Raw genomic sequence first — 11,691 nt, 5'->3', positions numbered from 1 at the left:
CTACTCTTCCTCTCATCCCTTCTTCTCCTCCTGTCCCCTCTCCTCCTACTCTCCTCTCATCCCTTCTTCTCCTCCTGTCCCCTCTCCTCCTACTCTCCTCTCATCCCTTCTCCTCCTCCTGTCCCCTCTCCTACTCTACTCTCATCCCTTCTCCTCCTCCTGTCCCCTCTCCTACTCTCCTCTCATCCCTTCTCCTCCTCCTGTCCCCTCTCCTACTCTCCTCTCATCCCTTATTCTCCTCCTGTCCCCTCTCCTCCTACTCTCCTCTCATCCCTTCTCCTCCTCCTATCCCGTCTCCCCCCCACTCCCCTCTCCTCCTCCTCTCATCCCTTCTCCTCCTCCTCTCCTCTCATCCCTCCTCCTTCTCCCCTCTTCTCCTCCCCTGTCCTGATGTGAAATGCTTGTCTTGACTGAGGGATGAGGACCCTGGAAGAGCAAAGGGCTCTAAACAGATGAGCTTCTATAAAAACCTTCTACTGATACAGAGAACAAATGCAAAACGCTGTGCACCACAGTGTGCGTGTGTGTGCGTGTGTGTGTGTGTGTGTGTGTGTGTGTGTGTGTGTGTGTGCAGCCTTCATGGTAAGCTCACCCCACTGTTTACAGTACCAGCCGTGGGTGTGTGTGGGTGTGGAGGTGGTTTACGGTAATGTCAGTCACCTTCGTATTAACATCACTGGTCGGTAGGTGATTGTTCTAAACTAAACTGGTCATTTCAAAGGTTTACTGTTGATGTGGAAATAACATTAGAGGTCATCTTCAAAATACTATTTGTGTATTTCTGACCCTGTACAGATGCTGTACAGATGCTCAGATGCTGAGAGGAGGAGAGGCTGAGATGAGGAGAGGCTGAGAGGAGGAGATGCTGAGAGGAGGAGAGGCTGAGAGGAGGAGAAGCTGAGAGGAGGAGAAGCTGAGAGGAGGACAGGCTGAGAGGAGGAGAGGCTGAGAGGAGGAGAAGCTGAGAGGAGGAGAAGCTGAGAGGAGGAGAAGCTGAGAGGAGGACAGGCTGAGAGGAGGAGAGGCTGAGAGGAGGAGAAGCTGAGAGGAGGAGAAGCTGAGAGGAGGAGAAGCTTGAGAGGAGGAGATGCTGAGATGAGGACAGGCTGAGAGGAGGAGATGCTGAGAGGAGGACAGGCTGAGAGGAGGAGATGCTGAGAGGAGGAGAGGCTGAGAGGAGGAGATGCTGAGAGGAGGAGAGGCTGAGAGGAGGAGATGCTGAGAGGAGGAGATGCTGAGGAGGAGAGGCTGAGATGCTGAGAGGAGGAGATGCTAAGAAGAGGAGAGGCTGAGAGGAGGAGATGCTGAGAGGAGGAGAGGCTGAGAGGAGGAGATGCTGAGAGGAGGAGAGGCTGAGAGGAGGAGATGCTGAGAGGAAGAGAGGCTGAGAGGAGGAGAAGCTGAGAGGCTGAGAGGAGATGCTAAGAGGAGAGATTGAGAGGAGGAGAGAGGAGGAGAGGCTGAGAGGAGGAGATGCTGAGAGGAGGAGATGCTGAGAGGAGAAGATGCTGAGAGGATATGCTAAGAGGAGGAGAGGCTGAGAGGAGATGCTAAGAGGAGGAGATGCTGAGAGGAGGAGATGCTGAGAGGAGGAGAGGCTGAGAGGAGGAGATGCTGAGAGGAGGAGATGCTGAGAGAAGGAGATGCTAAGAGGAGGAGATGCTGAGAGGAGGAGATGCTAAGAGGAGGAGATGCTGAGAGGAGGAGATGCTAAGAGGAGGAGATGGTAAGAAGAGGAGATTCTAAAAGGAGATGCTAAGAGGAGGAGATTCTGAGAGGAGGGGCTGAGAGAGACCCTTTAATGAGCTGCACCTGGTCTATAAATGACTAGTAATGAACACAACCTCGGTTGACTTTTAAAAGGGCTCCCTCTAGTGGGATGAATGAGACCTGCAGATGTGTGGAACGTTACCAGCCTGGAATCCACTTTGAACGCACGTTCCTTTCACTACTGAAACTAAACAAAAGACCAATGGAGTGTGGTTTCAGGTTTCAGTGTGGATTCCAGGCTAAAATATTACTTCACCAGGCACTAAAAATATTTTACAGGAGAAAGGAACTATTCACCAAACACAGAGAACCGTTAGTTAAAAAGACTTTTAACAAAAATAGGCTTTTTAATGTAGAAATCAATTGTACGTCTGTGAATAAAATCCTAACTAAATCCCACTAGTACAATCATACAGGTAGTTCTTTGGTCAGACTAGCTGGCTCCGTTCTCTACGTCTCAACCAACCCAGTCTCCTGTAACGACTAGAGGCCTCTGGAAATTCATTCCATATTTCTCATAAATCTATATTTTATAGATTTAACAATTGGCAGTACAAACAGTTATCTAACAAACTATTACATTCAGATATTGGCATGTAATCAGGGTAATAGTCGCGAATGGAACCCTATTCCTTATATAGGGCACTACTTTTGACCAGAGCCCTATGGGAGCCCTATAAATCCACTACTTTTGACCAGAGCCCTATGGGAGCCCTATAAATCCACTCCTTTTGACCAGAGCCCTATGGGAGCCCTATAAATCCACTCCTTTTAACCAGAGCCCTATGGGAGCCCTATAAATCTACTCCTTTTGACCAGAGCCCTATGGGAGCCCTATAAATCCACTACTTTTGACCAGAGCCCTATAAATGCACTCCTTTTGACCAGAGCCCTATGTGAGCCCTATAAATCCACTACTTTTGACCAGAGCCCTATGTGAGCCATATAAATCCACTCCTTTTGACCAGAGCCCTATGTGAGCCCTATAAATCCACTACTTTTGACCAGAGCCCTATGTGAGCCCTATAAATCCACTCCTTTTGACCAGAGCCCTATGGGAGCCCTATAAATCCACTCCTTTTGACCAGAGCCCTATGGGAGCCCTATAAATCCACTCATTTTAACCAGAGCCCTATAAATCCACTCCTTTTGACCAGAGCCCTATGTGAGCCCTATAAATCCACTACTTTTGACCAGAGCCCTATGTGAGCCCTATAAATCCACTCCTTTTGACCAGAGCCCTATGGGAGCCCTATAAATCCACTCCTTTTGACCAGAGCCCTATGGGAGCCCTATAAATCAACTCCTTTTGACCAGAGCCCTATGGGAGCCCTATAAATCCACTCCTTTTGACCAGAGCCCTATGGGAGCCCTATAAATCCACTCCTTTTGACCAGAGCCCTATAAATCCACTCCTTTTGACCAGAGCCCTATGTGAGCCCTATAAATCCACTCCTTTTAACCAGAGCCCTATGGGAGCCCAGGTTATTGGGTCAATTCTGAACACAAGATCAGTTGATTCATAAAATGAATAGAATGATCCAACTAAAGGTATTGAAAAATCCACACATAGACATTAATGAACCAAAATCAACTCTTGAAATTCAAATTTTATTTTCTGAACTGACTGGCCTCAACATCCTGTTGCTGCCAATAGAGAATGAGACTCAACAGAGGCTTGATTCTGGGACGACTGTTAGAGGGAATGGCATTACTCATCAAGTTTAGATTGTCCCTGAGTGGCCTCCAATTTCTAGTGGAAACTGTTGTACTGTCAGTACTCTCAGTACTGTTGTACTGTCAGTAACATTCTGACATGTACTGCAGTAACATTCTGATATGTACTGCAGTAACATTCTGATATGTACTGCAGTAACATTCTGATATGTACTGTCAGTAACATTCTGATATGTACTGTCAGTAACATTCTGATATGTACTGTCAGTAACATTCTGATATGTACTGCAGTAACATTCTGATGTGTACTGTCAGTAACATTCTGATATGTACTGCAGTAACATTCTGATATGTACTGTCAGTAACATTCTGATATGTACTGCAGTAACATTCTGATATGTACTGTCAGTAACATTCTGATATGTACTGTCAGTAACATTCTGATATGTACTGCAGTAACATTCTGATATGTACTGTCAGTAACATTCTGATATGTACTGCAGTAACATTCTGATAGGTACTGTCAGTAACAGCATGTTATAATCCTATCAGACACAGGAGGGACATTCTGATATGTACTGCAGTAACATTCTGATGTGTACTGTCAGTAACATTCTGATATGTACTGCAGTAACATTCTGATATGTACTGTCAGTAACATTCTGATATGTACTGCAGTAACATTCTGATATGTACTGTCAGTAACATTCTGATATGTACTGTCAGTAACATTCTGATATGTACTGCAGTAACATTCTGATATGTACTGTCAGTAACATTCTGATATGTACTGCAGTAACATTCTGATAGGTACTGTCAGTAACAGCATGTTATAATCCTATCAGACACAGGAGGGACATTCTGATATGTACTGCAGTAACATTCTGATATGTACTGTCAGTAACATTCTGATATGTACTGCAGTAACATTCTGATATGTACTGCAGTAACATTCTGATATGTACTGCAGTAACATTCTGATATGTACTGCAGTAACATTCTGATATGTACTGCAGTAACATTCTGATATGTACTGTCAGTAACATTCTGATATGTACTGTCAGTAACATTCTGATATGTACTGCAGTAACATTCTGATATGTACTGTCAGTAACATTCTGATATGTACTGCAGTAGCATTCTGATATGTACTGTCAGTAACATTCTGATATGTACTGCAGTAACATTCTGATATGTACTGCAGTAACATTCTGATATGTACTGCAGTAACATTCTGATATGTACTGCAGTAACAGCATGTTATAATCCTATCAGACACAGAAGGAACATTCTGATATGTACTGTCAGTAACATTCTGATATGTACTGCAGTAACATTCTGATATGTACTGCAGTAACATTCTGATATGTACAGCAGTAACATTCTGATATGTACTGCAGTAACATTCTGATATGTACTGTCAGTAACATTCTGATATGTACTGCAGTAACATTCTGATATGTACTGCAGTAACATTCTGATATGTACTGTCAGTAACATTCTGATATGTACTGCAGTAACATTCTGATATGTACTGCAGTAACATTCTGATATGTACTGCAGTAACAGCATGTTATAATCCTATCAGACACAGAAGGAACATTCTGATATGTACTGTCAGTAACATTCTGATATGTACTGCAGTAACATTCTGATATGTACTGCAGTAACATTCTGATATGTACTGTCAGTAACATTCTGATATGTACTGCAGTAACATTCTGATATGTACTGTCAGTAACATTCTGATATGTACTGCAGTAACATTCTGATATGTACTGCAGTAACATTCTGATATGTACTGTCAGTAACATTCTGATATGTACTGCAGTAACATTCTGATATGTACTGCAGTAACATTCTGATATGTACTGCAGTAACATTCTGATATGTACTGTCAGTAACATTCTGATATGTACTGCAGTAACATTCTGATATGTACTGTCAGTAACATTCTGATATGTACTGCAGTAACATTCTGATATGTACTGTCAGTAACATTCTGATATGTACTGCAGTAACATTCTGATATGTACTGCAGTAACAGCATGTTATAATCCTATCAGAGACACAGAAGGAACAACTTTGATAAACGTAAATGTATCCTCCTCAAGCACATTCAATGGAGACCCTCAAAGACAAGGCCCTTGTAGTGGTGTGTGTGTGTGTGTGTGTGTGTGTGTGTGTGTGTCTCCTCAGGCCTCTACAGATAAAGTGCAGTAATCAGAACCCTAGAGGCCATACAGCTGGTGGTGACCAGTCCGATGAGGAAGGCCACAGCTCTGCTGGGCTGGGGCAGGGGGAGGACGTAGGCCACCGTGTGGAAGAGCCTGGAACCAACAAACACCCGGAAGTGGAGCAGAGCAGTGGAGAGGTCTGGCCCTGTCAGGGTATACAGCAGACCAATCACTACGAACGGGATGATGTTCTCCAGGTCGTTCTGGTGGCATCTGGGGAATGAGAGAGAGATAGTTCAGATTATCTGGGGAATGAGAGAGAGAGAGTTCAGATCATCTGGGGAATGAGAGAGAGAGAGAGAGAGTTCAGATTATCTGGGGAATGAGAGAGAGAGAGTTCAGATTATCTGGGGAATGAGAGAGAGAGTTCAGATCATCTGGGGAATGAGAGAGAGAGAGAGTTCAGATCATCTGGGGAATCAGAGAGAGAGAGAGTTCAGATCATCTGGGGAATCATAGAGAGAGAGAGTTCAGAGAGAGAGAGAGTTCAGATTATCTGGGGAATGACATAGAGAGAGAGAGTTCAGATTATCTGGGGAATGAGAGAGAGAGCGAGAGAGAGAGAGAGAGTTCAGAATATCTGGGGAAGGAGAGAGAGAGAGTTCAGATCATCTGGGGAATGAGAGAGAGAGAGAGTTCAGATTATCTGGGGAATGAGAGAGAGAGTTCAGATCATCTGGGGAATGAGAGAAAGAGAGAGAGAGTTCAGATCATCTGGGGAATGAGAGAGAGAGAGTTCAGACTATCTGGGGAATGAGAGAGAGAGAGTTCAGATTATCTAGGGAATGAGAGAGAGAGAGTTCAGATCATCTGGGGAATGAGAGAGAGAGAGAGTTCAGATCATCTGGGGAATGATAGAGAGAGAGTTCAGATTATCTGGGGAATGAGAGAGAGAGAGTTCAGATTATCTAGGGAATGAGAGAGAGAGAGAGAGTTCAGATCATCTGGGGAATGAGAGAGAGAGAGTTCAGATCATCTGGGGAATGAGAGAGAGAGAGTTCAGATCATCTGGGGAATGAGAGAGAGAGAGTTCAGATTATCTGGGGAATGAGAGAGACAGAGTTCAGATCATCTGGGGAATGAGAGAGAGAGAGTTCAGATCATCTGGGGAATGAGAGAGAGAGAGAGTTCAGATCATCTGGGGAATGAGAGAGAGAGTTCAGATCATCTGGGGAATGAGAGAGAGAGTTCAGATCATCTGGGGAATGAGAGAGAGAGAGACAGAGTTCAGATCATCTGGGGAATGAGAGAGACAGAGTTCAGATCATCTGGGGAATGAGAGAGACAGAGTTCAGATCATCTGGGGAATGAGAGAGACAGAGTTCAGATCATCTGGGGAATGAGAGAGAGAGTTCAGATCTAACTAAAACGTCTAAATGAATTCTATTAAAAACAGGATTTCTACCATCTCTTTCCAGTCATGGTTACAGCAGCTGTACGTCAGCGTGAACCAGAGACATTTGCTTCAATTATATTTCTACGGGGATACCTTCGTACTCTCTCCACATCAGGATCCACCCTGACCAGCTTCTTCTTGTCCTCTGTAGAGGAGGCCAGACTGGTGTCCTCCTGGTTAGCAAATGCCTGGAGGGAGGTGGAAGCAAGGAGGGACATGTTTTATCTCGTTCAATTTCCACCTCGGCTCTGTTAAGCCAGGGAGGGTCAAGGTTCATTCATTATGTATCCTGTATTTAACTAGGCAAGTCAGTGAAGAACAAATTCGTATTTACAATGACGGTCATGTAACGGTTGGAAGAAGGTGGAAGAAGGTGGAAGAAGGTGAAGAGGACCAAGGTGCGGCGTGGCACGTGTTCATGGTAGATTGAATAAAGAAACTGAACACTAGAACAACAAAAAAACAACAAAGCGGAAACAAACGAAACAGTTCTGTCTGGTGCAGACACTCAAAGACAGAAAACAACCACCCACAACTAACAGTGGGAAAACAGGCTGCCTAAGTATGGTTCTCAATCAGAGACAACGATTGACAGCTGCCTCTGATTGGGAACCATACCAGGCCAAACACATAGAAATACAAAACATAGAATGCCCACCCCAACTCACGCCCTGACCAAACTAAAACAGAGACATAAAAAAGGAACTAAGGTCAGGACGTGACCAAATGGGGCTCCTGATCAGGACCAGATGTGATGGGGCCTGATGTGATACAGCCTGATGTGATGGGGCCTGATGTGATGGGGCCTGATGTGATGGGGCCTGATGTGATGCGGCCTGATGTGATGCTGCCTGATGGGATGGGGCCTGATGTGATGCAGCCTGATGTGATGCCAGCCGGATGCGATGCAGCTGGATGCGATGCAGCCTGATGTGATGCAGCCTGATGTGATTGGGCCTGATGTGATGGGGCCTGATGTGATGCAGCCTGATGTGATTGGGCCTGATGTGATGGGGCCTGAGGTGATGGGGCCGGATGTGATGCAGACGGGATTCAACACACTTCTTACCTCTGTTCTATTCCATTCATGAAATCGCATTTAAATTCACTTGGAATTATGTTTTTATTTTTAATTATAACCATTTTCGAAGTGTTTTGTTAGTAGCCCTTTCCTGCAGTCATTGACCTAAATCACCCTCTTCAGCCTCATGGGAGGAATGTTATTCATATTTTTCATAATTTCATAATTCATTAATTTTTTAAACAGACAAAAATCGTCTGTTTATTTATATTTCAGTCTTCTGTGATGTACCTTAAGTGTAATATTGGGAAACAGACTCAAAATGCAATACATGTCCACTATATATCTGACATGGAACAGGTCTTCTATCTTACCCTGTCTTTCTAAAGGTATTTGAAAGCCATGTTAACAAAACAGATTACCGACCATTTCGAATCCCACCGTACCTTCTCCGCTATGCAATCTGGTTTCAGAGCTGGTCATGGGTCAGCCACGCGCAAGGTCCTAAACGACATCATAACCGCCATTGATAAGAGACATTACTGTGCAGCCGTATTCATCGACCTGGCCAAGGCTTTCGACTCTGTCAATCACCACATTCTTATTGGCAGACTCGACAGCGTTGGTTTCTCAAATGATTGCCTCGCCTGGTTTACCAACTACTTCTCTGATAGAGTTCAGTGTGTCAAATCGGAGGGCCTGTTGTCCGGACCTCTGGCAGTCTCTATGGGTGTGCCACAGGGTTCAATTCTCGGACCGACTCTCTTCTCTGTATACATCAATTATGTTGCTTTTGCTGCTGGTGATTCTCTGATACACCTCTACGCAGACGACACCATTCTGTATACCTCTGGCCCCTCCTTGGACACTGTGTTAACTAACCTCCAAATGAGCTTCAATGCCATACAACTCTCCTTCCGTGGCCTCCAACTGCTCTTAAATGCAAGTAAAACTAAATGCATGCTCTTCAACCGATCGCTGCCTGCACCTGCCCGCCCGTCCAACATCACTACTCTGGACGGTTCGGACTTAGAATATGTGGACAACTACAAATACCTAGGTGTCTGGTTAGACTGTAAACTCTCCTTCCAGACTCACATTAGGCATCTCCAATCCAAAATTAAATCTAGAATCGGCTTCCTATATCGCAACAAAGCATCCTTCACTCATGCTGCCAAACATACCCCCATAAAACTGACCCCCCTACCGATCCTCGACTTCAGCGATGTCATTTACAAAATAGCCTCCAAAACCCTACTCAATAAATTGGACGCAGTCTATCACAGTGCCATCCGTTTTGTCACCAAAGCCCCATATACTACCCACCAGTGCGACCTGTATGCTCTCATTGGTTGGCCCTCGCTTCATACTCGTCGCCAAACCCACTGGCTACAGGTTATCTACAAGTCTCTGCTAGGTAAATCCACGACTTATCTCAGCTCACTGGTCACCATAGCAGCAACCACTCGTAGCACGCGCTCCAGCAGGTATATCTCTCTGGTCACCCCCAAAGCCCTTTGGTCATCTTTCCTTCCAGTTCTCTGCTGCCAATGACTGGAACGAATTGCAAAAATCTCTGAAGCTCACATCTCCCTCACATCTCCCTCACTAGCTTTAAGCACCAGCTGTCAGAGCAGTTCACAGATCACTGCACCTGTACATAGCCCATCTTTAAACAGCCCATCTATCTACCTCATCCCCATACTGTATTTATTTATTTATCTTGCTCCTTTGCACCCCAGTATCTCTACTTGCACATTCATCTTCTGCACATCTACCATTTTGGTGTTTAATTGCTATATTGTAATTACTTTAATACCATGGCCTATTCATTGCCTTAACTCCCTTATCTCACCTCATTTGCACTCACTGTATATAGACTTTTTGTTTTCTTTTGTTCTACTGTATTATTGACTGTATGTTTGTTTATTCCATGTGTAACTCTGTGTTGTTGTTTGTGTTGAACTGCTTTGCTTTATCTTGGCCAGGTCGTTAGTTGTAAATGAGAACTTGTTCTCAACTAGCCTACCTGGTTAAATAAAAGGTGTTCTCAACTAGCCTACCTGGTAAAATAAAGGTGTTCTCAACTAGTCTACCTGGTTAAATAAAGGTGTTCTCAACTAGCCTACCAGGTTAAATAAAGGTGTTCTCAACTAGTCTACCTGGTTAAATAAAGGTGTTCTCAACTAGCCTACCTGGTTAAATAAAGGTGAAATAAACATACATTTAAAAAAACATGTGTGTGAGGTAAAAACATGTGTGTGAGGTAAAAAAACATGTGTGTGAGGTAAAAAAACATGTGTGTGAGGTAAAAAAAAACGTGTGTGAGGTAAAAAAACATGTGTGTGAGGTAAAAAAACATGTGTGTGAGGTAAAATTACAAAGTAGATTTGTTTAAGACGACCAATAATCACTCTGTGAGACCCTGATTTAGTCCACTGCAGTCAATTAAAGGGAAAACAAGTTCACGGTTGTCTTCCAAACTCTAGGTTTGTGTACCTTTCTCGTGATGCGGAAGTATCCAGTCATAGGAGACATCAGCATCATCTTGAGGACGACGATAGTGGCGTAGGTAGAGAAGGCCAGGAACACCTCGCTGTCTATCATATGAGTTAGCTCTGCCATGGCTGTTCGGTTCGAGTCTCGCTGGAAAACAGAGCAGAACAACATAAACTTAGCGATCACACGGTTTAGGTTTGATTGAACTTCAAGTGGATTTGAAAAGTTTTGTTTTTACATTTCAACTTTTTTTTTTAAATGTCTCATTAAATTTAAAAAAATAAATACGTAATTGATCATTGATCTAATGGTAATAACACATTAATAAACCTAATGCATGTAGATATTTACTGATTTACGACAACTCTTATTTGTGTTATTTTTAATGGGGTGCTATTGCATAATCTTGGGAGAGGAGTGTTCAACGGCGAAACCCAACACTTTGTTTCTAGTCGTTGTAACGTGTGTGACGTGTTTACTGTTTCTAGGGTAGTTTACACACAGATATAATTTACCCCCAACAGAAAGGTTGTACTTTCCTCGTGCATACTATGATGAATTAAATGCATGCATTGCATTGTGACGCAATGTCTCCCATACACACGTTATAACCAGTGCAGCGCTGGGTACGTGCAGCCACACCGTTTGCGCATTTACATAGTCTACACACATTACGCAAAATAGCCTCCTTTAAAAAAAAAATAATAATAATAACGATACAAATGTAACTATTGTACGGGTTACATTTTAATTGATCTACACACACGCTACAATAATATCCGCTGACGGCGTTCGCATAGTTTATTTTGAGCAGAGCGAATAGTTTCATACCTTTTCAAGAAACTTCGTCTTTGGTTTTGACTCGGAGCCAGGGAAAAGTACCAGCCTGTTAGACTGCGCCGATGTGGGCGGTTTGTTCAGGCAGTTTCAGAAGAAAAAAAAAGGGGGGCGAATATTTGGACTTCCGCCAGATCTGCGGTTCTACCAAAAAAAATGCGTCCACTTCCTCCGATGGCTTTTTTTATGCTACCGTTTCATTGTCCGATGAACACATTTTCATCTACAACATCTATGTATATTCGTTCTACAAA

At 43.7% G+C, this 11,691-nt stretch overlaps 1 protein-coding gene across 1 annotated transcript; it reads right to left on the bottom strand.

Moving 5' to 3' along the window:
• Positions 1-3,370: 3,370 nt before the first annotated feature.
• Positions 3,371-11,557, bottom strand: LOC139379629 (microsomal glutathione S-transferase 1-like). The gene is made up of 5 exons (XM_071122433.1): positions 11,432-11,557; positions 10,601-10,747; positions 7,174-7,268; positions 4,050-5,897; positions 3,371-3,944 (listed from the first exon to the last, which is right to left on the bottom strand). The coding sequence occupies exons 2-4, from the start codon at positions 10,724-10,726 to the stop codon at positions 5,651-5,653; spliced, it is 468 nt and encodes a 155-aa protein (XP_070978534.1). The 5' UTR covers positions 10,727-10,747; positions 11,432-11,557; the 3' UTR covers positions 3,371-3,944; positions 4,050-5,650.
• Positions 11,558-11,691: the final 134 nt, after the last annotated feature.

This window comes from Oncorhynchus clarkii, chromosome 21 (genome assembly GCF_045791955.1).
Source record: "Oncorhynchus clarkii lewisi isolate Uvic-CL-2024 chromosome 21, UVic_Ocla_1.0, whole genome shotgun sequence".
NCBI classification, from domain to species: Eukaryota; Metazoa; Chordata; class Actinopteri; order Salmoniformes; family Salmonidae; genus Oncorhynchus; species Oncorhynchus clarkii.
This window is presented reverse-complemented; position numbering and strand designations above follow the sequence as displayed.

Bases quoted from the DNA above. Each gene is read 5' to 3' on its own strand.
- LOC139379629 (XM_071122433.1), bottom strand. From the start codon at position 10,726: ATGGCAGAGCTAACTCATATGATAGACAGCGAGGTGTTCCTGGCCTTC. The intron at 7,269-10,600 runs GTACACAAACCT...ACCTCCCTCCAG, and splicing joins ACTTCCGCATCACGAGAAAG to GCATTTGCTAACCAGGAGGA. The intron at 5,898-7,173 runs GTATCCCCGTAG...CTCATTCCCCAG, and splicing joins GATGTGGAGAGAGTACGAAG to ATGCCACCAGAACGACCTGG.